Genomic DNA, 27,446 nt, shown 5'->3' on the forward strand with positions numbered 1-27,446 from the left:
CCTCCGCCCCAACATCCGCTTTTTCCCGCCCCCACCTCCCACTATACATCTGAAACCTGACCCCACTCGTCGCGCAAAAGCGCGAGCGCGCACACCCGCCGGTTTCTTCCTTCTTCGCTTCGCCGACGACGTCTCTCCTTCCTATACGAGCCAGCGAGCACCGGCTTTATCGACGTCCCTGTCTAGTTTCCAGGATCCAGATCTAGGTCTCTTCCTCCCGCTTGGTGAACGCCACCGTAGTCCTCTGGTCTACCTGCTTGGCCGCTAGCTTGTGCGCTCCGGCTGATCGCGTCGCACTTTTTCACTTGTCCTGTCTGTGGCTTGCCTTCCGTCTCTACTTACTTTATCGCCTCTCTCGATACCTGGATCTCCAGACTCTCGGACACTGAAGAACAACATAGGAGCTTTTATTCACGATTTAGCTGCTACGCTTCGAACACTCTGACGAATTTAATTTTCATGCTCCGGTCGTTTTTAAATATATAGATCGACTTCTTTTTCCAGTCTTGTTCCTTCGATCTTCGTCTTGAGGTTCTCGAGCTGTGAGACATCACTTAGAAAGACGAGACGTGTTCGTATTTTTAAACGCATGATTATTCATCAACAAACAAACATCGATCCACCGATCTTGCCTTTAAAGTTTTAACGTCATATTCGTCTGCATCGCGTACGGTAGAAGAGGAAGCTGTGCCCCCTCCAAGTAAATGTACTTCTCTCTACCAGACTGAAACGCTATCTCCTCGTCTCGCCTCGACTGTGGTATTTTGCCACTTTCGATTTTACTTAGCGAAGGAGTGCAGGAGCACTTCATTAATTTCACAGATCGGTCAATTAAAATATGCCTCAAAAAGTATGTCATTCCATAGGTACACAACGAGGTCGGCCGACTCACTTTTTGATTTTCGCCAACCACCTGTTTTACTTTTCATGCATTTAATGCTTATAAAAATAGAAACTCCTGATTTCCGGATTAAATTAAGTCTAAATCTTTCACACACAGAAAGAACATGTTCTTTGCTGAAATATCTAAAAATGATTTTGGAAATAACTTTTTTTGGATCATGGAAATAAATATATAAAATGCTTAAGCGTTCTCCATAATTACTTTGACCAACAAAATTATTAATCGTTTTTTCCGTATATCATTAGAGCAGTACATTTCGCTATTTTCGAAATGTCATATAATCACAGATTTTTTAATTATTATTATTATTATTATTATTTTTATCATTAATGTTATCAAATAGATAATGTGTAAAATTAATTACTTTACTTCAAATGATACGACAAAGTGAATTCTGTATTTGAATTTGAAATATCTTGAAGATTTATTTCATGATCAAACTACGAAGAGTTTTTTTTCAGTTCTAATAATAGTAATCGCGTTAATATTTAATGTTGCGAACGTAGACAAAGATATTCCGTGGCGGCCATTATAACTCGCGAAAGCGTGTCTCGCTTTGGGTCAGGGCCATCAGGGTCGGGCATCCGTGGGCAGGATCTAAAAAGAATCCCGCTATCTCTGTTCTACCTCCGATCAACGCGGAAGCGTCGGCAGTTAGTCGTAGCTGAGTGTAATTTAGTAAAAGATAATTCTCAATAAAGTAAGATAATTTTAACAAGAGAAAGAAGATTGAAAAATAAAAAAAGAGAACACCGTAAAATTGAAGGTGTTCTCGTAAATAATTACAGATTTAATTACAACGTATATTTATTTATCTATAATATGTAAAAAATTCGTAAAATTTCCTTTAAGAAACTCTGTTAGGAAATCATAGAAAATAGTTTCATGCAGAAATACTTTTCAGTTTTTTTTTTAAACAATTTTTTGGAACAATCGTTTAATATTATATTGTAAATTTCTTAGGAAGGAAACGTGAGAACTGTAATTTTAAATGTCGAAATATAATTATTTTCCGGTTCTTATATCCGTTTAAAGTAAAATTTTGTTTATCAGTCAATCGTACTGATCGCAGTTGTTCTTTCACTGTAATGATCATATGCCACGAGCAGAGAAAAAAGAGAGTGCGGGAGGGCCCGACATAAGTTACGTAGTGAAGGCATGAGGCTCTGAATCACCAGAACCGGTCCGGTAGACGCGATGCCTGTTGTGCGAACGCGGAAACCACGAGAGACCTGCGGACTCTCGCGAGTCACGGAAGGATTCCTTTCTCCTCTTCGCTCGCCGTACTTCTTTTTATATCTCTTGCTTCGTTTTTAGTTCCCTCATTCTCCCTTTCCTCTCCTTTTGCTCTCTTTTTATCTTTATTTCATTTTATAGAGATTCGTCAGACACTTGTCTGGTATTTTCTGTGTGACCAAATATTTTTTATTTAATTACACATTAGTATAATTTTTGATACTAATTTTAAATTTTGTTTGAAAAAAAAAAAAGATAGACAGAAGAAAAGAAAGTTTGTATTTATATCAACATTGTTGTATATAAAATTACAAATCAATTGCAATTTAAAATTTTATTAAGCAAGCCAAACTTTATTGTAACTTAATTAAATTTTAAATTTCTATTAATTTTACAACAATTATTGAACAAAATTGGAATTAAAATAGTTTTATCAACAATTAATAAATTACTAAATTCGATAATTTATTCTTTTCCTTTCTCTTTAATCTAAAAAATATTTTTATTGTTATTTGCATAGATTAAATGCCGTCCATATTCATACATTCTATCAGCTTGGGAGATCTTAATGCGAGCAAAGACGCCGCAGCTTTCCGGCTAAAGGTCGGTTGGGAACTGAAACGAGTATCGAGCAACCTGTTGATTCTGGACCCTTTCACTCCCATCTCTGATTCGTGCTAGAAGGAGGCAGATGATGCCATTGATTTATCGCAATATAACCTGATATTTCATAATCTGTATTTATTGTTTTGTAGTTAAAATTATCTTTTCAATTTCCTTCAATCAGTCACACAGTGAAATTTTTAGTCATTGATACTCAATAACAGGATAGTTCAATAAGAAATCGCGGAAGCTAATCGATTCCAACAATTCTCAATTCGAATCTCGATAGCCCGGATAGCCGCCGGTTTCACAATCTGGTTGAAGCAACGTTTCGCGGATCAGATCAGAATGTCGGAACCGGTCGCTTTAGGACCGGGCCAGACGTGAAAACGAAACTTTCGGCGACTTACTTTCTCCTAGGCGTGCATTCTCTTCGCCTCGTTATTGCAGAATCAGGTGTGGATTGCCTTCCAGAGGACATCTTTTTCCGTGTGAATACGACTAATAATTCAACTGCTAAAAGCGGAACGCGTGAAAAAGCGCGTTCTTTCTTTGAGTTTCGCTAATCCATTTACTTTATTCATTGCCATTGTAATGCGAAATCAATGAATCTTTTAACAGCACGACAGAATACACACAGAAAGAACGATTTTGCTGCAAGATCTAAAATGTTACTGGATCTAAAAATAATTTTGTTTTCATGTAACCATCAAAATAATTATATTCAAAATTCAAATTGGTTGTTAGAATCAAATTTTTTGCAGCATTGCTTATTATTTTTTTAGTTTCTAATTATATGTAATATAAAACAATTATTTTGATGGTCTAACAAAATTATTTTCAGGTCTATATCCAGCAAAATTTTGAATTTTTCAGCAAAATCAAAATCAAAATTCTTCGCGTGCAGGGTTTTTTAATCTGTTTACTGCAAAAAGTTTTCAGATGTACTACAAAAATTTTGAAGAAGATAAAAGGAAGCGAAAACATTTAGGAAGATAATTAAAAAAGTGAATAAGGCACGAAGTAAAAAATAATTTAAAAATTGTGAAAATTATTTATTGTGTTTATTCTCATTTTAACCAAAGCGATATCTTATCATTGTAATAAAATCGCATTTAAAGCAACAAAATAAAACTTAAAAACTTTCGAATACTTGTAGGTATGCAGTGATTTTATAATTATAAATTCTTAATCTTATAATTATAATTAGGCTTTAAAATTGTATCTTTTTGCGCGTCATAACCTGCGTTTGCACTCTCATTAGCCTGTCTTTGTCTATTGTTTAAAAACTTTACTATTTATTAATAACTTTATTATATTTGTGAATGTCGTGTTAACGGTATCCGATAAGACTATATACTGAGCAATGAAGCGTGTGTACTTAATGATGTACTTCTAGAAATTGGACTTGTTATTTAATGTGCAGCGAATTAAAAAAAGTTGAAAAACGCTGCGCTAATAACATTTAATATTACTATTTAAACTGATGACGATCACAAAATGCGACACAAGAAGCGCTCGATATTTTTGCATTTAATAAATTAAAAATTTCCGATCAAAATATATATATATTTCTAAGTTTTTGCCATACAAAAAACCCCCTATATAGGCATGCACCTATATAAATGCATATAAATTATATATGTCTTATATAAATTTGCTATCGCATTAACACCACAACTGCACCGTATCAGTAAGTATGTTTCCCCATATTCACGTTTTTGCTTTTGCTATTCGAATAATTTAATTCGCTTAACCTTGTGAGTATTTTTGCAGTTCTAGTTCCATAAAGTTAAAAAAACAAATGAATTTTTATCTTTTTACCTTCTCTTACCTAAGAATGAGCACGAGTCAATAATTTTTTAAGCATCGTTGCCTTAAGTTTTTTTTTAAGCAAGCGTGTGCTCTATTTTTTTACTAATTAAAAAGGAATTTGATCATTAGATGAAACTCTTATCTTGTTTTAATCGCTATTTTTCGTTATTACCCAAACTATTTCATGATCGTCCTAGTAAAAAAATGATTGATGAATGAAAGATTATAATACATATATTTATACACAAATATTTAAAGATTGGTATTAATTATTACGTATCACGTAAAGAATAATGTAAAAAAAATCTCTTTAAATTTCTAAATGACTTAAATTAAATTTAATCTTCTTTTAATGATTTTCAGGAATAAATTTTTCTATAAATGTGAGAGAAAGAATATTTTTAAGAAAGAGTTTTTACTTGCAATACAAATAATGTTCAAGTTGCAAATCTCTTAAGAAATCTTTTCCCGAATTAAAATATGAATGATCTTTCATTATATATCGCTCCTTATAGAGAAGATAAGACACTTATCATCTAATAATAATAATATCTAATCATTCAAGCAACACTTATCAATTTATTTTTTCTCTTTGAATAGCAAATAATTACAGAGCAACGCCGCGCCGCGCCGCATTATTACCGCTATAACTGGAAGTATACTTTGCTAACTAGGCAACGTTCTTACTTTCATTTTAAAATATTTGAAAAATTCTCGATCTACAAACGCCACATATGTGATTATTCATGAAAGAAATTCAGATAAAGTAATGTCAACGTAATTAATCACATAGATAGTATCTCCATTGCACGCTATATTTGCATTGATAATCATTCAAGAATTAATTTTTCTTTCCTTCATCGTTTTCTGTCGCCTCGATATGTACCAATTTGCATGTAAAACGGAATCTGGATTAAATAATCCTTCTAAGAATGTTGCATCTAACGTTGCAACGGAATCGGTCCTTATAGATTCGCGAAAAAGAACGAGAAGTTCGCATATGGACGCTTGCGGTACAAATCATGAACCTGGAAGCGGCAGCGCGTTTATTAATTATTACCTTTCGGTAAACCGTTTGCGGGACTTTCGTTCGCGACCTTTCGTATACGCGGATGCAACGTACATGACAGGGACCTGAATGGATCCTGGCAATAACTTCGCATTCGTCCGACACAAACTCTCAACTGCTGACCGCATGTATACGTAAGTCAGCACGTACTTATTATCGCTCGAATTGATTGCCGGTACGCGAAGTGTGGCCGATGCAACGGATCCGACGTAGCATCCGATAGTATATTTGTGAATCTCACGGAAATTTCCGTAATCGTTTCCCAATGCGTTCATTTAAATTATTTTCCCATGTTCTCGAGATAAAAAAAAATCAAAATATCGAAAAGTATGATTCTCTCCTTATTGTTATAGAAATATACGTGGAAAGAACGATTTTGCTGAAAGATTAAAAATTTTATATACGAATCTGAAAATAATTTTGTTAAAAACTCTGATTGCTAAAATATCAAAATTTTTTTGCAGCATTGTTTATTCTTTTTTAGTTTCTAACATAATTATTTAAATTGATCCAATAAAATTATTTTCTAATCTCATTGCAAATTCAAGTGTATAAAAAAGTGGCTACAATATGTATGATTGGATATGATGTTTCCATGTAAAAATAACATATTGAATACAAAAATGGATTAATATATTTTATTTAAATGTGTAGTACAGTGTCATTGTTATGCAGAAAACCAATCACACACATATATATTACATACTTTTTACACACTTTTTAGTACTGTATCCATTATCCATGTCTAATCTAATATTATTCCATTGATTTTATTGGAGACGTCTTACATTTTAAACTTTTAGCACTGGAAATTTATTTCTAATAAGAGTGTGTGGCAAAATTTCTGCTTTAAGAGTAAATTTTCACTGTTTTGGAATTAATCGACCTACTTTTGTGTAATGAGTCGACTTCTCTCAGTCAACGGAAATTAAGCATCGGTTGATTATTCAAAGCACATTAAATGTCAACGGAATTTGTAATCGCTAGAAGCGCTATGGACGCACTCGAATGAAGTTTCCGAATTAGCCTAACGGCATCCAAAGTAACAAAATTATCGATATTGCAGGTTAAAAAGTTATCCGAATATTGGCTGCATAGATTACAAAATCTTTTTACACAATTAAAGTCGCGCAAAAGAAAGGTGTGAAACGGTTGACTTAACGAGAAAATCGAATAAAAATTATAAAATTACATTAATTAGTATCACTCTAATGACAATTATCACTGCAGTGACAAATTCACTCTAATTAAATACGAGAAGCGCCACTTACTGTCAAAGGATGCGTTCCGAATTACGCATGAAGCGCATGATGCATCATTTGTCTTTGTTGTCTCTATCAATTAATAAAGAAGGATACATCATGCGCTTCATGCATAACTCGAAACGCATACAAAGTTAGATGTTAAATTAATATACATGTATATATATCTTGTTTTTCTATATTTTTTTTCGTATTTGACTAATTAGTTCATTCTGAGCTTTAAATAGCATTTGACTGATTAATTCATTCTGAGTTTTAAATAGTATTTGAATTTAAAAAGCATTCCGCGGTTTTTCAGGCATTTGTACATATAACGAGAATCTTTGTGGTTTAATATTATACAATCTAGGATACTGTGTGGACATAATTACAGATAACACACGAATTTTCATATACATGTACACAAATTGTACTTTTCAGTTACAAATATACTAAATTTAATGTAATGTCATGAAATTAAGTTTAAATTGTATAACTTAAAAGTATATTAAATTTCATGAAATTTTTAACAGTGCACAGTGTAGCAAAATTTTAAATCTTTCAGTAAAAACATTCTTTCCCGCTATGTATAAGAATATAGAACGACATTCGTATTTGGAATACATGTAGAAATCCTTGTTTATAATTAATTTCATTTGTTAAACTTTTGAAGCGCAATCAAGAGAGAAAGAACGCATATTCTCGAATTACCATCTCCTATCATACGAAAAAGAAAAGATATCAGGCGTATCGTTTTCTTGTAATTAATCTGTCCGAAATAAAATTAATTCAATTATCGCTATCAATTTCGTCAACGATTCACGCACGTGGCGCGTTTAAGCACAACGGCTGATTATTTAAACTGCTCAGTTTTTTATCGTTTTATTTACTAATCCAATAGATCCCGGGCACGTGCTCTCAGTACATCGTCGTCTTCAGGAAGCGCAGCGGGCGCGTTGAAATTACACGTATAGCTTTTATAATCTTTTTGACATAAATATTCTGCGCGACGCCGCTAACATCTGCTTGTCAGCTGTTAATTGAACCGAGCTCGAAGCTGTTAGATCAAAAGGAGATTCAAACACACTCATAAGATTCTATATGACGCAAAATAGATCGCGCAGTTGCAGAAGTCGCGTATTTAATATAATAATTTATCGAAGATAATTGCGATTGACAACACGAGGCAAACGCTGATAACTTATTAACACGGCAAGCTTTTGTTAATAACGCAAATGAATAATTATATTAGTGTTAAGTAAGAATTTATAAATATCATGATTTCTTCTGTATCTATATGAATATTCATCACAAAGGTATTTTGATCATGGACAAATACGTAAGATATTTTATGCAATCAGAGTAAATGTTAGAGGAAAAACGACAGACTGCAAAGTAGCTGAGTTAAGGCCGTTTTGATTAATTATATGTTTCAATAATTATACTGATGATGATTTTGAAATTGATCGTACTTCGTAGTACTAGAAAGATCGACAAATGAACCTGCGAGTTTGTCGTGTAAGAATGTCTTACAAAAAAATCGATCAATCATTTAAAATGAATTTTTAAAAACATACACTGAAAAAAATTTTGTTCATTTTTGGTCCAATGAATGATCGTTAATCAATGTCCGACTTAATGTCCGACTTAATGTAGTTAATTCATTGATATAATAACTGGATTCATTTGTACAACTATATATTCTTGCAATGCATTCTAGTAATAGTTTTATAATCTAAATCATTATGAAAATTCATTGGACCAATTTTTATTATTTTTTCATAATTCAATGAATATTTTATTGTACTTACGTACAGTTTTGGTTCAATGTGATTTAAAAAAAAAAAAAAAATGTTATACGTCGAAGGCAAACGTCATTTGAAATATCATAGTCTGCATTTAATTCATTTTCGTTGAAAGATATATTTAACTTTCTCGTTCTTCTCTCTGCACAACGTTACTTAATCATTTAATGTAATTACTGGCTGTAATCGATGCTCAACAATTGTAGATTGTTAGTTAAAATAATTGACACACGAAGGGGAAATACCACGATTATTCTAGAAGCAATGCAATCATTCACGCACAGAAATCGGTGTTTGTGAAACAGTACATTGTGCACCGTTTTTTCTCCATCAAGCCAGAACAAGCGTGTTGTCTTGTTGTTTACCTATCACCGGCACGGGGGTTTCATTGAAACCTATTATTAAATGTATTCGCGCCAGAATTTGACAGTAATCATCACGAGACAAACTCCGTGATGAAAGACATGAGCATCATGCAATGTCGACACGTGATATTAATCTTTCATAGATACGTAAAATGAACCGTCTTAAGATTACGCAATCGTATGCGCTCGTAAATTTTTTTGACCATCAAGGAATCGCCTCATATACAAGAGATAATTTATCAATCAAAAATATAATAATAGATATCAGTAGCTTTATCGAAAAAACACTTTTTTAAAATTATTTTACATTAAAGAGATAATTTTGCGGCCGTTCTAAAATTTTAAATCAAATTTTTGGACGCTTCTTTGAAATGAAAAGCTTTTCAAGTTTGAAAGATTCGAATACTTGGGTACAAACTGTAAAATTAATATCGTATTTTAATAAGCATGATTCTGCATTTCTTTACCACGCAAATTATGTAGTAATAAAATGAAAAACGAAAACATTACTCGTCTTCAGAGGATCTTTGATGCGCGAAACTTAATTCTATTAATTTAATTCGATCGCTGATTATCCTTTCCAGAATGAGAACGTTCGTTTTTTATTCTACGGAATAAAATATGAAATCGTGATTATGACAATCATTATGATTAATATGAACATCGAACTGCGATTACAATTAAAAAATAAGGATTAATGTAATATATACATCATAATAAGAAATTTAAAAAATTTATTAGAAATTATATATTTTTTATTATAGAAATTTATAGTTGAAACACACGTTCTTTCAATTAGTACCTAAAAAAGCAACGCAAATACACTACTCGATCAATAACTAATCAATCAATCAACGAGAGAGAGATTACTATCGAAAGTCAAGTATTTCTATCGTACGATAAAACAGATGAATAACGAAGACACCTCCATATATCATAATTACGATTGATTATATCTCGAATTACCATGACGCGAACACGTGTAGGCAGGCTATTAAAAATAGTTGAAATCATGGTAATAAGAACTAAAATAATAAAATAATAAAACGATTAAAACGTGGGTTGTTCCGAAGAATCATTATATGGTATATATTCACAATAAGTTAAATTATATTATTATACATATCTATTAAATGAATATCACAATGTATCAGAGTTTTAAAATTAGCATACACATTAAGGATGTATTACAATATTTTTTAACAAAATGAAAAAATTTTGAAAAAATTACAAATTTTTCTACATTGTGTTTGAAAGTAATACAAAAAGTATGGTGGCGATTTAGAACCTGGATAAAAAATTATTTCAATAAGACATAAACATGTTTTAACAAAATAATTAAGATAAAATGAGAAAATTTTCATTGAGACTATAAAATTGTATTGCGAAATATAAATATTAATCCTACTAAAAACTGTTTTATATGTAACACTCATTTGTACACAGAAAGCATAAATTTTCAATTCCAGTCACCTTTTGCAAAGACTAATATCTACACTTGATACATCCTTAACATATGAACTTTGACAAAAAGTGAAAACAATGAGAGAAAATAATTTTTATTTTTATTTGTTCGGTCTTCATTGGTTAAATATTGAAGACAATTTCGAATAATTTTGAAGTTTTGCAAAAAACGTCGGCGTCGCGGCACATTATTCGTTTCTTAGAAACGCGATTTGAAAATGATAAATGAGGATGAATAACATTTTAGATATACGTATGAGGTTTTTTCTTACTCTTCGTGACTATCGTAACATGAGTAGGTATGAAGACATGACAGGATATGACGTCACAAGGCCGGGCAACTCTTCACGTATCTGCCGCCTCTCTCCCACCCTTAGAGTGTTCGTGTTTCTCGCGAAATATCGCGTCGATTGAATGCAACTTCGTACCTGCATGATGATTTGTGCATCCGCTTGTTCTAACTATCCAAGATATTTGCCCAGTCAATAAATTTTTTATTTACCATGTCGATTGAATTTTTTATTTTTTATTAAGTTCGTTTCTTGACCTTTGTGAAATTAACATTTCAAAGATTTCGATATAATTAATACCATATAAGAGTTGACTTTCCTTGATCACCTCGACAAACCGATTTTACAAATCTTTACAAAAATATTCATGAGAAATAATAACCAAGTATCACGTATACGGTAAAATACATTTTATATTTGTGTTAAAACTGTTCCACTCAAGTTCTTGTTAAAATTTTATTTTAAACTGATATCCAATATTTCTTAATGTGTCAAAATCACAATTTATAAATAAGTGAACAAATAACATAAAAGTATTGAAGTTTAAAATGTAAATTCTAAGATAAATGAATAAAATATATGTTAATTTAATATATCATAAATGTCAATTTTATTGAAAAAAATCTTTCCATATTTGTTTACAAATTATGTATTATATATCGGTATAACAATTTTTGTGACGATTTCTTTATATAATATTTATATTACTTTCTAACATATTTATCTTGTTGAATTAACACAAAAATTTGAGTGGACCCGTTTGGAACATGTGAAATATCTCAAATTTAATACAAATTTTTCAATTATATACAATAGTTTTCTTAGCTAAAATGCCTAATACATAAGTACATAATTTTTATTGTACTAACCATTTTTCTAAAATGGTATCCTTTCTAGAATGATTCAAAAATAATCATTAGAAATAATCGGCTATATTCATTGCTTCATAATTGAAGTCTCTATTTTCTCTATAATCTACGAAAATACTGTAGAACATAAAAAGCGTGGACGTAGAACGTAACTGATACAACGCATGCAAAAGGGAGCGACTCGTCGTATTGTCGTTTCCGATTTGAGGAGAGACAAACTCTTCGCGTCAGGAATCCTTTCGTGGATCTTTCGGGGATATGCAAAATAAGAAAAAAAAAATTATCGTCGATGATCACTTACCCTTCAGAGAGGATGTTATCATGGGGTCACCTGAAAACGATACAATTATAATATTGCTATTGAACGTCATGATTTGAAAATGAAAGAGATAAAAAAGAGAAAAATCTCTAAGCGAGATTTCCGCTTTCCCCTCCCCCCTCTCCCTCTCTCTTTCCACTCTCTCATTCTACGTGCATTATATACGACATATTATATACTCGCGCGTGTGTCGAAGATCACATGGCGTTCGCGGCGCAACGAATCGCATTCTCCGGAGGTGGAGGCGAAGTAAAACAAAGCCCAATAAAGCGAGGAGGGAAGAAGAGCGGACAAAAGGGTCCCTTTCTTTCATGGAGATTGCACGTCCGCATCGCGATGCATACGAGGACGAGCGCATAGCGTGCATCTCTTTCTCTCTCTCTTTCCTTTCTTTCTCTATGCGTGCGTATGCGTGCAGCCTCCCACTTGCGCATTATGACTCGAGAGATAGAGTATCTCTCGCGGCAGGAACATTTTCCCGGTTCTTTTCTGCCGCCCGGTGATCCCTGACCCCGAGGCCCTGCCCACCCGGGCCCACGCGCCCGCGGCCACTTTCCTGCTCTCGGATTCTCCGCATCGCACCGCACCGCACGACGGATTCCGCCGACCTTAAGGTCTCGGTGGTGCTCGCAGCACCCCGCTATATTCCTCTTCGTACATTATTTAAAACAGCGAATAGAGAATGCAGATATACCGACACAGCGACAGGCCACGTCGTGTCGCGCCGCGCTGCACGTGCCGCGATTATATCCATTCGCGATTATTAATTATTCATTAATGCACCGGCGGTTTGTGCCAACAATCTTACGGTATGAGCATCAAAGGTAATTATACGGCATGAAGGATGAAAACGTTTGGTACAACCGCGCAACATATGACGGGTAGTTATTTATCTAAAGCGTTCTTATACTTGTTGAAACTATTAGATGTTCTTCTAAGAGGTAAATTTGTTAGGTTGTCTCATATCGCATTTATTATAATTGCACCTGCGGTAAAATATTGTTACAAAGCTCTAGTATAATCGATAATAATTTCACTATGATATAATTATAATTGAAAATATATTCAATTTATTTTCACTTCCATTTTATTATAATAAGCCCTCTACAATAATCGAGATTCTCCGTTAACCTAATTAACCTTTGTGTATATTTTATTCTAATAATATTTGCTAATGATGGCCAAAGGTAAATAATAATTGAGCCGTTATCTAGAAATATTGTTCCGCACGCCTTTATTAAGTGCGGATATATAATAGTTACGATAGTATAAGAAATAACAAAAAAAGAATTATGTATGTGTGTGTGTATATCGATAATCTAAAGTACGTTGGAATAATTAAAGTTTCTCGTTTAAAAGGTCAATTCTAATCATTTGTAAAGTCGGAAGTGATAAAATCTTAATTAACGAAAAAATCAACAAGTTTAACGTTAAAAAAATAGATCCTCGTTATAACATCGAAATATCTTATTAAAAAAAATTATATAATTATATATACATAATTTGCATAATAATTGTATCCTATATAATTATATATAAAACGTACACACACACACACACACACATATATAATAAAATAATTATATAAATATTTTTTATGCTTATATATACTTGTAATATGTTTTATACATAAATATATGTTTTTTAAATAAATAGGATGTTTTATGATTACGATTTAATAATGTATTCTGAAAATTAAAAAGAAAGTTGAAATCTGTAATAATATAATAATAATAATAATACATATGGTATATATCACAATAGTTTTCAACCAATGTAACCGATCAAAATTGTACAACTGTACAATTGCGTCGAGTTCATTGAATTGAAATAAATAGTTACTCTAAGTATGTTTCCTAAAATTCTTTTAAAATGTCAAATTTAATCAATTATTAATTTATATGCGAGAAACGGAACAATCCGTGAGATATATTTTAAAAGAATAATTATTTTGGAAAGTTAACGGCCGGCTCATGACCTCGGTATTTGTTTTTTATCGTATGGCAGCGTGTATATGCAAGGGCATAACGCTATTATTCGTGCATTGACACTCGAGCAAGTACTGACCCGAATCGTCTCTTTATTACTTCTCGAAACGAAACTGTATTTTGTAAATTGTACTTTACAATTATTCTGCGATTAATTGATTACTATAATTAATTACTATAATAATTAACGAAATATATCAAAGCACTAGTTATTTATCAGAGCGAATATATTTCGAGGTTTATTCGTTAAAAGAATCGACGCGATAGAAGATGGCAATTATTATTCGTCACAATATTTATACGATCAGATAATTATTATTATTTAATGATTTTTTCAGATCAGATTATTATTATCTAATGATTTTTTCTTGGGTTATGACGTCGCGAGCTTTGGATTTTTCACCAGTGTAAATTGCTTATCATCTAAAGATCTATTTATTGCATGTAATCAAGTTTCAATTATATATATTTTTGAACTTAGGGCTTAAAAAGAAAAACTGAAGTAGTAAGGAACTCAACATGTTGAATTTGCTACTGTTTTACAGTCTCTACTGTGATTGATCAATTCACTTACTGCTTAAACTTTTATGTACCTTATTGTGTTTTCTAATTTATCGTGTTTTAATTGTCTCTTAATTCGATTTTATTAATTGCATCGTTTTGGACGGTGTCAATGTAAATTCCGTTAGTGGCTCACATACGCGAGTACGGAATTTGGCGAGGTATTCGAGCTATTCAGGTTAGAGCCAGGCAAGTGTCGCGTATGATTAACATCGGTAGTTTAAAGTTAATACGCGTTCGCGCGCGTCACGTCGTATTCTGATATAATTAATTAGTGCGTGTTCATTAACCGTGTTTCGCGAGTGTTGTGCAACCAAGGAACGGAGAGATGGAGGAAATCTGGGAGGCATTGAGCGGAGCGATGGCGGAGCAAGCATAGGGTGAGTATTTATGCCTTACTTTCACTTACTTTCTTATTTTTACTTACGACATTGATCGTATCGCAGAAATATATAATTATTTTATTAGATGTAAATATTTACTTGAAAATAAACAGATCACGCGAAATAGTATTAATTGTTTATATAATAATTATTTTCAGCATAGTTATAATTTGAATATATTTTTATTTTACAAATCAACGTAGTGTTCCACTTCGAAACTTCGCTGCTGCGTATCGCTTCGGTGAGTGATAAATTACTTTTTATCTTAATTTCAGGAAATGCATCTTTGAAAGTTGTATAAAGATATACAAGTAGGTGTTTGGACATACATATATCAAAAGTATAAAAATATTACATATATAATATCACTCTGAATTTGTTGTCTTAAAATAAATGAGCTAAAACAGATTAGTACTAATGTTTAAAAAAATTCTGGATAAATAACATGTAACTATCCAGCAGATTTATTACGCGACAGAATATTATTTTCGGTATAACTAATTAAGAGCACTATATGAAGATGATATATTGTGAGAAATTTTAGTATACTTTATTTAAATACTTATGGTTAATTAAATTTTTTTTAAATGTAGGAAAAGAAAAATAAAATAAAACTAAGCAAATACTGATATATTTTTAGAAAAAATTTTATTTTTTTATAACATATTCTCACAGATTGCATGATCGAAAAAGCAGCACTATATGTATTTATGTACAATAAAAAATAAATTAAAATGATGAAGTAGAGAAAAATTGTTCAAATAGTTAAATATATTTTATTTCCTCCTTTTTCTTCTTCCCCAATATTTTTTTAACGAGGTTTACGTTTCTATCCAGAATTGAATTTTATATAAACAGGTGCAAAGAGCAATATATACTTAAGAATTGTTTTAATTTGATTACACATGTCATAAACATGAAAAAATTGGTTGAAAATATTTTACAATTATATAGCATAGCTAGTAAGTTATTTAATTGTACCTAAGTACCTATAAACATATGCTAATGATTGCTGTTTGTATCTAATTTTATAGCGCGCCAATTTTATCTTACAAATCTCTTTTATAAGCATATTAATTTATATTTATTTAAATTAAATACTTCTAAATTATAACTTGATTTATAAGCACAATGTTACGTAGCCTACATGCTTACGTTCACATAAAAATTTTCACTTTAATTAATATTCAGAACATGCTATTAAAATCTTGTGCGGTGTATGGGACCTATTACTAGTATTTTGTAAGATATATAAATATTTGTTTTTAATATAATTAAATAATACATACAAATATACGTAAAAAAAATATTGCCTTCTCTTTCAAGCAATCAAATTAAAATCATACATTAAATTTTGAAGAATAATACTGGACACGCAATATTACTCTTTAAATTCTTTGGAGTGAAATCTTATTTTAAAGAATAAAAATTAAACCAATCTTGAAGAAGAGTGGCTCAATTTTTAATCTTTAAACTTTGAGATGAGAGATCATTCTTTGGAGTAAGATTCATTTTAAAAATTAAAGAATAGATTTCCGCAAAGTAAACTGGGAGAAATTCGCGCTGAACAAGATAAAACAAACTTAAATGATAGCACGAGCGTGATCGTTTAGCTCGTTGATTTTTCCGCTCGCCTACGGTACCATCGCGATATCCGAAGTGCGTTTCCGTACTCAAGGACGTTGTCCAAGGCGTTCCATCTCGCTGCAACGGATAATGCAACGTTTCAGGATAACCAGCGACCGCTGTTTATTTCTAACCGAGCTAGCCGGCGCAGGATACAAGTCGTCGTAGTAATCGCTTTCCTTCTCCTCCTCCGTTTTAGCCTTCTGACTCTTCTACCTCCGCCGCTTCTACCATTTCTCGCGACGTCGTTACGCCCCTCGTCGTCTCGTTCGCCTCTTTTAGTCCGCCTCTTTTCCGCGAACCTTCGATCCGATCTTTTTCTGTGTAACAAGATAGAAACGGCCACAATGACCGCGACAGAAAATCTCGCTATTCTTTATCGTATATGGATGAGGAAAAAACGACGAAATCGCGCTCGTTGAGAATCTAACAAGCAAGTAATTCCATTTTGATTAGTGTCCACAGGAAGGAAATTAATTACGGCGATAATAATCTTTTTTTTATTGTTTTTTTATTGATTACTAAAAATAACCCAGAGGCATATATTCTCACGAATACGTTCTGTTTGTCGTTGGATGAAGCAAAATTTTTCAAATTGAGATGCTTCATCTCTTTTAAAACAAGGAATAAGAAGGCAGAAAATTTGTTAAATTTTCATTAATTTCAATAAATATAATAAATTCGAGAATAGCTCTTAGATGAGTTACTTACACTCCAAGTCAAAAGTTTTGAAACATTTTTAAAAAGTTGATTTTTTTGAGATTATACTTATTTAAATATCCTTAATAAAGTGTTTTTTAATAATATTCTTCAGATCTAATAACAGTTATTGGATCTAAAGAATTATTATTTGAAAAACATATTATTATGAATATTTGAATAAGTAATTTAAAAAATGTGAATTTAAAAAAAATGTGTTCAAATCTTTGGCTTGGAGTGTATGTTAAATTTTTTACCTAATTGTTGGTAAAATTCTTTAAAACATGCACTGAAATTATATGTGATTTTCATATGCATGTAATCATATTTGAAATGTTAGAATATATGCTACATTATTTGTACAATTAAAAATGGATATATACATAACTTTTTAAAGCCTGATACTAATAAGATCACAAAAATATAATTAAGCAAAGACAAGTTAAGAAAAACGTTTCTTTCATGTAATATACGAGATCAGTCAATAAATAACCTTAATTTTGCCCTTGATAATAAAGATAATAAAAATTAAGATTATTCATTCAATCACGTATTATATGTCAAATATTTAAAAATTATTTTTGAACAAAATCATTCTGAATTTTTTAAGTTTTATTATTGCAATTTTTATATAAATTCGCAAATTGTAATTATATACAAATACATTTTAACATGCACATTCAATATTAAAACATTTGTTTTTTTTTCCATTTTTAATGTAATCTTTTTTTTCTAAATTTCTTTTCGATTCCACCTCAGAACATTTCATATATTTTCTTTCAAATATTTCGATTATTAATAAATTAGACGCACTTTGCAACTGAAGCTGCTTTTACGAGATTAAACACACATATGGGCTAGATATCTCATTGATTTATCAATTCTTCTAACTTTGAAAAATCCGTGGTTTATGAAAACATGGATGTCCAACACGCCGCAAGATAATTAATTAATTGTAAACCAGAATATCGCGCTTTCATGAACGAGTCCTCTCCTTGGTACTTGTCGCGTATGTGTCCGCCCAATCCCTGTACTATGTATTCGTTGCCTACGTACGAATACATAGTGCATGACAGCGGAGAAACAATAATAAGTCATACTTGCGGTTTGCGCGAAGCCACGTTATGCGAGAAGGTACCGTAATTGCGTTCTGTCAGCAGATAGATTTACGTTACCGCTTGAAGATATGCGTCTCTTCCAATGTCAGCTCGCTAATCAAGCGATCACCATATACTTCATCATGCACTAGCGAACTCCTTACGCAGTAGCATTTTCACTCCGTTTACCATTCTTGACGATAACTATCATTTATTCGATTAATCATTTACTTTTAAACGCGTTTAATTCTTTTTTTATTTGATTATATGAAAGTGAGAATTTAAAGATCTAAAGTTACCGGAAAAAAACAAAAATATAATTTTAAGATTTTGGAACATATTATTCTAAGCACAAGTCTCTCTCTTCCTTTATTCATTATTTACACTGCAGAGTGAAAAAATGATTGAAATGACCATAATTTAAATATAATTTCGTGTCATTTTCGCCAATTAAATATTTTTTTATGAAACTATAAAGATACTAACTAAGATTACTGACATTATAACAGTTATATAACTATGTATATATAGAGCTTTTAATCATAATTACTTACTCTTTACCGTACAATTATATTATCACAAATCGATATCACAAATATCAATCTCTTTTCTCTCAATGTGTTTAATTCCATAAAAATATCATACACGGTCTAACGATTTTTGCGTCATCAAATTTAATAAATTACAATAATTATACACTATACAATCAACATATATAGGCAGTTGAGTTAATAAATTTTGTTTTAATTTCAATGTCATTTTTTGAGTTTGCGTGAAAGTACAAAAAATGTGATACATAACTAGGAGAAAGTTTGTAAAAGATAAGATTTATTCTCTCATGCGTCTCAAAACCGATCGGACCAGACATAATTTGAATAACGGAGTAATATAAAAGTATGTGCGAAAGAACGATACGGTGAAAAGAATTCCAGTCCATGGAAATCGCACGCGATTAGATACAGTTTCCGTGTTACGTCGCTCCACGTGATGGACGTTGCTATTTATTTCGATATCGAGATTACCTCGAATTTCCATGAGAGAGAAAATAACGCCACAACGTTATTGTCTCCGTAACGGCTATTTCCATTTGCAGTCGCTTTTCTCGGATAAACACGGTAGTCGTCTCGGTACATTCATGCATTCTGGAAAATTTTCTCCGACGATAAACTCGGACAAATAATACAATCCTTACATAATTGAATTTCAAAACAGATAAATTCGAAAGACCGTAGAAGTTGTATATTTACAGATTAAAATATAACTTTTAAATTCATAAAACTCGATTGTTTCAAGTATCTAAGAGGTATTGCAGATAATTTTATTAACATTTTACAATCTCTTTTGAAATTACACACATATTTTTAGAACATTTCCGCATTAGAGATAAATATTATACAAATTATTAGCTTCAGGCCACGATAAATAATTATCCGCTCCTGAATCGAAGAGATTAAACAGATCGTAAAAGACGCAAAAGAAGTTTATATTTCATTAGGTAGGCGGTAAATGGATTAATAAATATTTATATGAGAGCACCATGAATAAATAATACGCTCATCTAAGTACGAAAAGTGTGAGCGCTGCATGACGGAAAACACTAACAAAGGAGTATAATTACGGTGCGTACGTGCAATTTTAATGATGTCATTGGAATGCGTCATCTCTACAAAGAATCGCATTATAACACTGTTATTCATAGTTAAGATTCTGTCCTGTTAATCATATCATATTTTGCGGTAATAATTTATTATTTCTTATTTCTCATAACTTATGTTACAAACGTTGAAAATTTTAAAGCTGAGAGTTTAATTAAAGCAGTTAAATACATCTGTACTGTCAATCAATTTCACATATCAGAAATCGCAATTGTATATAAAAAGAATGGTTTCGTTAAAGTATCCAAATATTTAAAAACTAGATATAAGTCTGAAAATAATTTTGCTAAATCATCAAAATAATTATGCTCACAATCAGTAAGCAAGAAACATTTTAAAACATTTCAACAACATCGCAGCAACGTTATAACGTCCAGGTTTTATGCTAGCTATGCTATGCTTATGCAGCTTATGTCACGTTGTGTGTGATGGTCCTTAAGCTGCAAAAAGTTTTGACATTCTAGTAATCAGCTTGAGCGTCCTACATAATTATTTAAATCGATGGTCCAAAATTATTTTCAGATCTAGCTAAATTTTTAGACATTTCAGCAAAAGCGTTCTTTCTATGTAGGCTTCAAAAATATTTACTGAATCTATGTCTCAATAAACCAATTTATTTCTTTAATATAGTATATCTTTTGGTTAAACAAATCCGCACCGCGAAACGGTATAACCGTTTGGATGAAAGCAACAGATTCCTATGAATAATTCATCGGACTGTTTACCGATGGTTGCGTGGGCAACTTCTCTTCCTTCTTGCTTTTTTGCAAGAGCTTTCGTATGGAGTGGCAAATCCCTTTCGTGAGACGCGTTACGCAAACGTGTGTCCGGAAAAATTGTGTTCGACGTGTTCGCCATTCCGACGCCGGTGTCGTGCGATGACGGAAACATTTAATTCGCGAATCTGTCATTTACGATTTATTAACGAAGGCATAAAAGGTTTACGAAAGCGTCTTGACACGGAATTGGACCTCCTTCCATTTTAATATCTTTCTACGGTTTTAAAAGCAGCGAAACTTGGTTGTCCAAACAAAATTTTACCGTTGTGAGGAAAATTTGTGCAACTGCATAAAAATTGTATCATAAATATTGTTCGTTTTTTTTACGCGTTTAGCATATAAAAGTTAGTTGATAGAATTCACACGTGCACGTTTTATGTCGCGTGATACGTTTTCCCTGCTTGCAGCTTTAAGGCTTTCATTATTATAATCGTTCGCTATCGCGTCTTTAGAAAATTGGATCATCTTGAGTAACACCGCATCGATAGGAGGTCAGCGTAAGGTATGCGTAAGGTCAGCGTAAGGTTTGATGCAGTGCACAAAGTGTTGGTAGTAGCAACGTAAATATGTATTATTTTCGGTTAAGTCTCTTTCTGTAGGACTATCTTGCATCTTTCTTACCACCTTTGTCATTTTTGCTATTATCAATAAAAGATCTATCATAAAAGTTGCAAGAAACGCGAACCTCTTGGGTATATTCGAAGTCTATAAGAGGATGATATTATGATCGAGATAATATTTAGAATGTGCGTGAAACGGGTTAACTTGAAACCGGTAAGATATATTAATCCTTTCAATAAGATCGATTCATTTGGTGATGGACATTGCGTGACGATTAACTGGAGTGCTTATATAATTTCACGTCCGGGAAATTGTCCCTGAAGAGGAACGATTTAAAATACCCAGGGGAAGAACAAAAGAACGGAGAAAATTTCCGGAGAAATGTAATTAATTTTCGCGTTACACTATGAAATTGAAGCCTCATAATGAGACTGTAATCATTAGCAGAAGACATGTGTTTGTCTTAATTCTTTGGTATCACTCTAGGTGTGTCAATAAACAGTTAATAATCTGCTACCTTAGTAACAGATTATTAACTGTTGATACATTAGATACATTGAAGTTATATTTGACCGATATTGGGCCGATATTGAGCCAACATTGTGACAATAAGTTGTGTTACTAGAGTATTCTCTTACTTTATATGTGCTATAACTTTTATCAATAAAAATACATACATTTGTTTGTTATATATATCCATTATATTGATGTTTGAGGTTTTAAAAAATTTTTGATAATATATTCATTTTTATGCCATATTTTTACACAATACTAGTGTTATTAATCAAACAATTGTTATAAAGAACTCTCAATATTAAAATAATAATGTAATAATAAAAATAAAGGCTAATAAGAGTAAGTGCTTTTATTAGAATTTATTTATATTATTAATATTATTATTTTAAGTATAATTAATAGTAAGTTGTTAAGCTTTGCGCATTAATTCGCACGAAATTGCCCCGTTTTTTAAAGAAATAGATCGATATTGTAAAAATTGGTGCGCTGCACGCGAATTGGATACCTGATCCGTCATAAGGAACTCTCCGAAGCCCGCCCTGTCCTCTAATAGGATGAAAATGCTGCTGCTGGTCCAGAGGCGGCGGCTGGGTACTTTGCAGCTGCAGAGGATGCTGCTGGGAAGATGGATAATGGGTGGAAGCATTTGTCGCGGCGGAGGCGCTTCCTGGTAGCTGCTGATACTGGCTACCTTGATACTGACGAGGATGATGCGGGTGATGGTGAGGATGAGGATGCGAGTACGGCGTGCACCAAGAGTAACACTGCTGCCAAGAGGCGGCCACGTCCGCACCGGCCATCCCCTCGCCATCCTCGTTCCCCATTCGCGTCCAGCCGCAGGAATCCATTTTGGATTCAACAGTAGCTTTTTTTCTTATTGGAAGTGCCGTACGATATATTGGGTCTGAATAGTTCTCACACAATCACTTGCTATTCAGAGCAAAATCGATGCCATGCCTGACTTCGATTTGCGTTCAGTAATTCGCTATTTCAAATTCCACCAAACTGATATCCATTAATTTCGGTGCTCATTATTCACTTTCCGAAATAATGGAATAATTTTTTTTTATTACTTAAGTAAAATACATCTACCTTTAATTGTTATTTATTTGTCCAGTATTCATTTGGTTCAATTTTGCATTGATGTTGCAAGAGTTAACATCAATTTTCAATGAGTTTGCATTGCGAAATAATTTGTTGATAATTTAACAACGATTTGCTTTTGTCGTTTCGACTGCAATTTTTGTCACAATACGTTGATAATTTTCTAAGGTTTCACCGATCACAAATTAGTAAATCATTTATTTTGTCCAGTTTTTGCATTCGCAGGTTATCACTGAATTGTCTACGAATTCTGTAGATGTGCATAAAAATTAACGAATTGGAAAAGCTCTTCGGTATAAATAGTCACACAAACAAACAAATATTTCATCCGATCTCGCGAACAATAGCAGAGTTTAAAAATATATAATAAATTAAATACTTTTTTTTTAAATTTTTTGTTCGTTTAATCAAATACATAAAAAAGCTAGAAGAGCAAAATTTTATATTTGCATAGTTTTTCTCGTTTGTGACCTATTTAAAATCTATAACGTCAACATCTTTTTAATATTTTTTTTATTTTGTAAAAAATTAATTTAAAAAAGTAATTTCTTATTTTCGTAAAAAAAATTCGAAAAGAAAAAAAATAATATCATATCATAATAGATAACATAATTAATTGTAAAATATTATTAACCTTTGCTTTTTTTAAATTATATATATGTTTATATTATATAAATAATATAACAATGCTAAATTAAAAAAGTTGATTACTCTACTTGAAATATAAAAAGCAAAAGTGTGAACGTATTTTATGATATGTTAATTATTAATCTTTTCCTGAAATATCATGTGACAGTAGTCAAAAAGTTACATCATAATGATGAAAATAAAGTGAGATAAAACATACATATCAATAAAATATACATATCTTTGATTTTTTTTACGTCAATGAAGTCTATAGAAATTATGAGTATTAGCTATTAAGGACACTGTATGACGAGAAATTATTATTATTATTACGAGTCTTGCATTAACATTTCGCATATATTTCATCATGTAAAAACAAAAGAGACACTCTAAATATTTCCTCAACATGAAATCTAAGCATTTATTTGCTACGAAATTTTTATGCTATTGCGCGATTGAGAATCCTGTAATTCAAATGTATTACGGGTGAGTGCAGCGTAAAGTGAGTAACACGAAAAAATTTTGAATAACATGGAAAGTCATGATGGCGAGGGAACAAGGGTTGCGTTCCGTCGTGACTGTCGATTGTCTCCGCGAAAAGAGGAGCTTTCGCTGCGATTTATTTCGATAATCCGCACAACCGCGGATTAAACTCGTCGCGTTGCTGCGCAAATCCGGCCGGCTTCGAAGTATCTAAATCTATCGATTGTCACTTTCGCGTCGCGGCTCGAATCGGTGAGATCGCGATCGCAATCTTGACGAATTACAGGTAGATGCACCATAATGTCCATAGGTGCGTCTCTTGGTATAAAATTTTACATGCGCGAATGCATCCCTTTCGTCTATCTATGAGACTCGCGGGCACGTCGTCGCGAGGATCGTCGATGCAATTTCGTACGCACGCAACCCGAAGAGACTCGGCGATGACTGAGACGAGCGAAAGCTTCTCCTCCACCTCGAAACGAAAGAGGGTTGAGGGCACGAGGCGCGTCGGTGGCCGATGTCGGGGGATGTGCCCGGGTCCACGTGCTTCGGCGGGCACGTTTTCCAGTCACGTGTTCGCCCACAACCCCATTCAAGTATTTCTGGAAAGAGCCGGTGTTAATTCCGAGCCGACAAATGAATACAGGTGAACGTTAACCAGGAATAAGGGCTCGTTTCCCCTTTTGATACGAATAGCACTGGTCATATCATAATCATCCAGCGAGATCATAATCGCGCTGGATACGATGATATCTCTCTAATTGTCAAATACCTTCTTATTTCTTTAGAAACGATATTTTAAATATTTATAAGTGGAAATTAGATCGACTAGAATGAATCAAATAAGAGAAAAAATTATATTTTTAGACCGAAACAGATTTTGACTTATAATAAATAATAATAATATAAATGTTAAAATGGCTCAATTAGAATAAATCAATAAATAAAAGAAGGGCAACGAGCCAATTATAATGTAAGATATTTAATAATTGTATATATACAAACGTTTCGATACCGATCGGGTCATTTTCAATGTAAAACAACAAACACTCTTACATACATTATCTGAAAATTCGGTCAAATTATAATGTCCAGTGAAAAGTTCGGTTGTATTCATAAAATGCGGTCCATATGTAAAACTATCAAAAGAGATCACATCTCACTTTTCACAATTCTTATATTGTCTTAATGATGTAAAATAGACGACGATTACATCATTAAGACAATATAAGAATTGTGAAAAGTGATGGTTTGTATATATACGATTATTAAATATCTTACATTATAATTGGCTCGTTGCCCTTCTTTTATTTATTGATAAATAATAATATTCATGTAAACTCACAAATATATTTTTCAATTGCGATATTTTAAAGACAGTCTTGTGATCATAAGTGTCCTCTCTGAAAGGATTTTAATAACAAACAGAAAATATTTTTGACGTACTTAATCTTGTTGAAACCTTATGCAACATAAAAATGAAACGACATTAAAATTAGATCAATAATTCTTATATTCTCCTCCTAGAACTAAATAAAATTAACTTATTATTTTGAGACAAAAGTAACACATATAAATTTAAGTCTATATAAATTCTTACGTTAAAATAAATCTTTATTCAATGTTGTAACGCATGATGCTGAAGTTTGGCACGAAACCGATGTCCAAGATCATTTTATTTCATGCAAAGATATAAGAATTTTTATTTAAGAATAAAATATTCCTCTGTTAACAATAAATATAATTATCCCTATATCGATTCTATTTTATGATAGATCGAAGAGTAATAGCATTGGATTCAAAAATCTTTTCAATGTATAAAGCACCCTCAATTTATTGAAAAAAGTGGTAATAAAAGCCAAAGGAAGATTAACAAAATATTAAAATGGTTAAAAATAAATATTATTCTTCAATAAAACTTCTTAATTTTCTAAGAAGATATAGAACGTTTACGTAAATTTGTGGAGGTGCTTTATACCTAATTGTGGCTAAGGCTATACGTAATGAAATTAGACTTGGAACTTCTAAAATTTGTAGGAAAATCCACAAAAGATGACTTCGTCGCGCGATCCTGCCGCGGTCATTGATAGCCGATGTGACGAAAATAAACGTCATCGAATCGCTTCATACGTATACGGAAAACTATTCGCATACTTCCATTTATGTAAAATCGGTGCAACGTAGTGTTGCGTAATGTACGTACATATCGGTGTATCGATAATCCGCGCATGAGATTACTTCAATGCATGACAGTTTATCGCCGGACACGTTGAGTTGTCGCAGGTCAGGTCATTTCAGGTCAACGTACTCATACATTCGTTCGTGCATACGTCGTCTCCGGAATTTCTCCCGCTTCCGTAACGTCGTCTTATTCTTTTCACCTGACACTGCATTTGCATCGCGCCAGCGTCGACTGTTCATAGATAAGCATCGTGCATTCAGTAGTCAGTGATAAACATCGAGTAGAAAACAGGATTCCCGCAAATTCGTACGCATTGATTTCCAATGAGATTTTTCATTAATTCGAAATTTTCAACACAGATAGATTATGAGTTATGCACAATTAATATGCAATATTTTTCTCAATTAATTTACTCCTGCATAAATAAAATTATAATTTGAAGATTAATTATCAAAATATTTATCTCAAAAATGGAGAAAAAGATCACATAAAGTTTCCATGACAATAAAATCGATCAACTCGGAAATTCATAATTTATTTTTCACAATTCAGATTTATATTTCATAATTCAATATTAATTATTTATTCCAAACTCATAATTTATTATCCTTCAATAAATATAGCTGTGATCTTCATTTAGCTTGCTCGAAGATTCTGTAGTATAACGCTTTACCTGCAGCCCCATCGAATTTAGCATTAAATACAAATACGGGTGTTTATTATCAGCTGTCTGAACCGTTAGGTTAATAAGCATTCTTCTTATTGCCCATAACCGACTTGATCCATCAACTGCAGCAATGCTGGGCTACCTATGGACGTCGCGCGCACATCCCTTTGTATTTTCCGGTCGAGCGACGATCGTATCCCGGTAGATGTTCAATGCTTAGACCCCGACATCGGCATAGGACTCTGACTCTATCGTGCGTGATGCCGCATTTGTTTCTTCTCCGATCGATGATTGAGGCAGATGGGTCGGATGGGCCATCGTCTGCCATGCGACAGATAAAAGCCTCCCTCGCTCCTCCCGAACGGGACGATTAAAATGTAAATTGATCTGGCGATTCCCCATGGCCCGTCCATCTCCGCCACGCATGAGATAGTTCTTTCGACGCTTCTATCGTTGTCGCTATATCGCGACTCGCAGAACAATTCGCCTTTGCGTCGCAACTTGTCGCGTATTGGAATTATGGGGTTAATTATAGAGA

At 32.5% G+C, this 27,446-nt stretch overlaps 2 protein-coding genes across 2 annotated transcripts in view; both read right to left on the minus strand.

Annotated features, from left to right (window-relative positions):
* The window catches only part of LOC108726275 (PAR-domain protein 1), an 89,546-nt gene that overhangs the window by 36,572 nt on the left and 25,528 nt on the right, over window positions 1-27,446 (minus strand). Inside the window, exon 2 of the mRNA XM_018453742.1 lies at window positions 11,963-11,992. Coding sequence (XP_018309244.1) covers window positions 11,963-11,992 — 30 coding nt within the window. The remainder of the gene's footprint in view (window positions 1-11,962; window positions 11,993-27,446) is intronic.
* LOC108726239 (SKI family transcriptional corepressor 2) lies at window positions 21,370-22,794 on the minus strand. The gene is made up of 2 exons (XM_018453690.1): window positions 22,351-22,794; window positions 21,370-21,473 (listed from the first exon to the last, which is right to left on the minus strand). Exons 1-2 carry the CDS (start codon window positions 22,691-22,693, stop codon window positions 21,370-21,372), a joined length of 447 nt encoding a protein of 148 aa, XP_018309192.1. The 5' UTR covers window positions 22,694-22,794.

The sequence above is a fragment of the Mycetomoellerius zeteki genome, unplaced genomic scaffold (assembly GCF_001594055.1).
Source record: "Mycetomoellerius zeteki isolate Tzet28-1 unplaced genomic scaffold, Tzet1.0 scaffold407, whole genome shotgun sequence".
NCBI lineage: Eukaryota > Metazoa > Arthropoda > Insecta > Hymenoptera > Formicidae > Mycetomoellerius > Mycetomoellerius zeteki.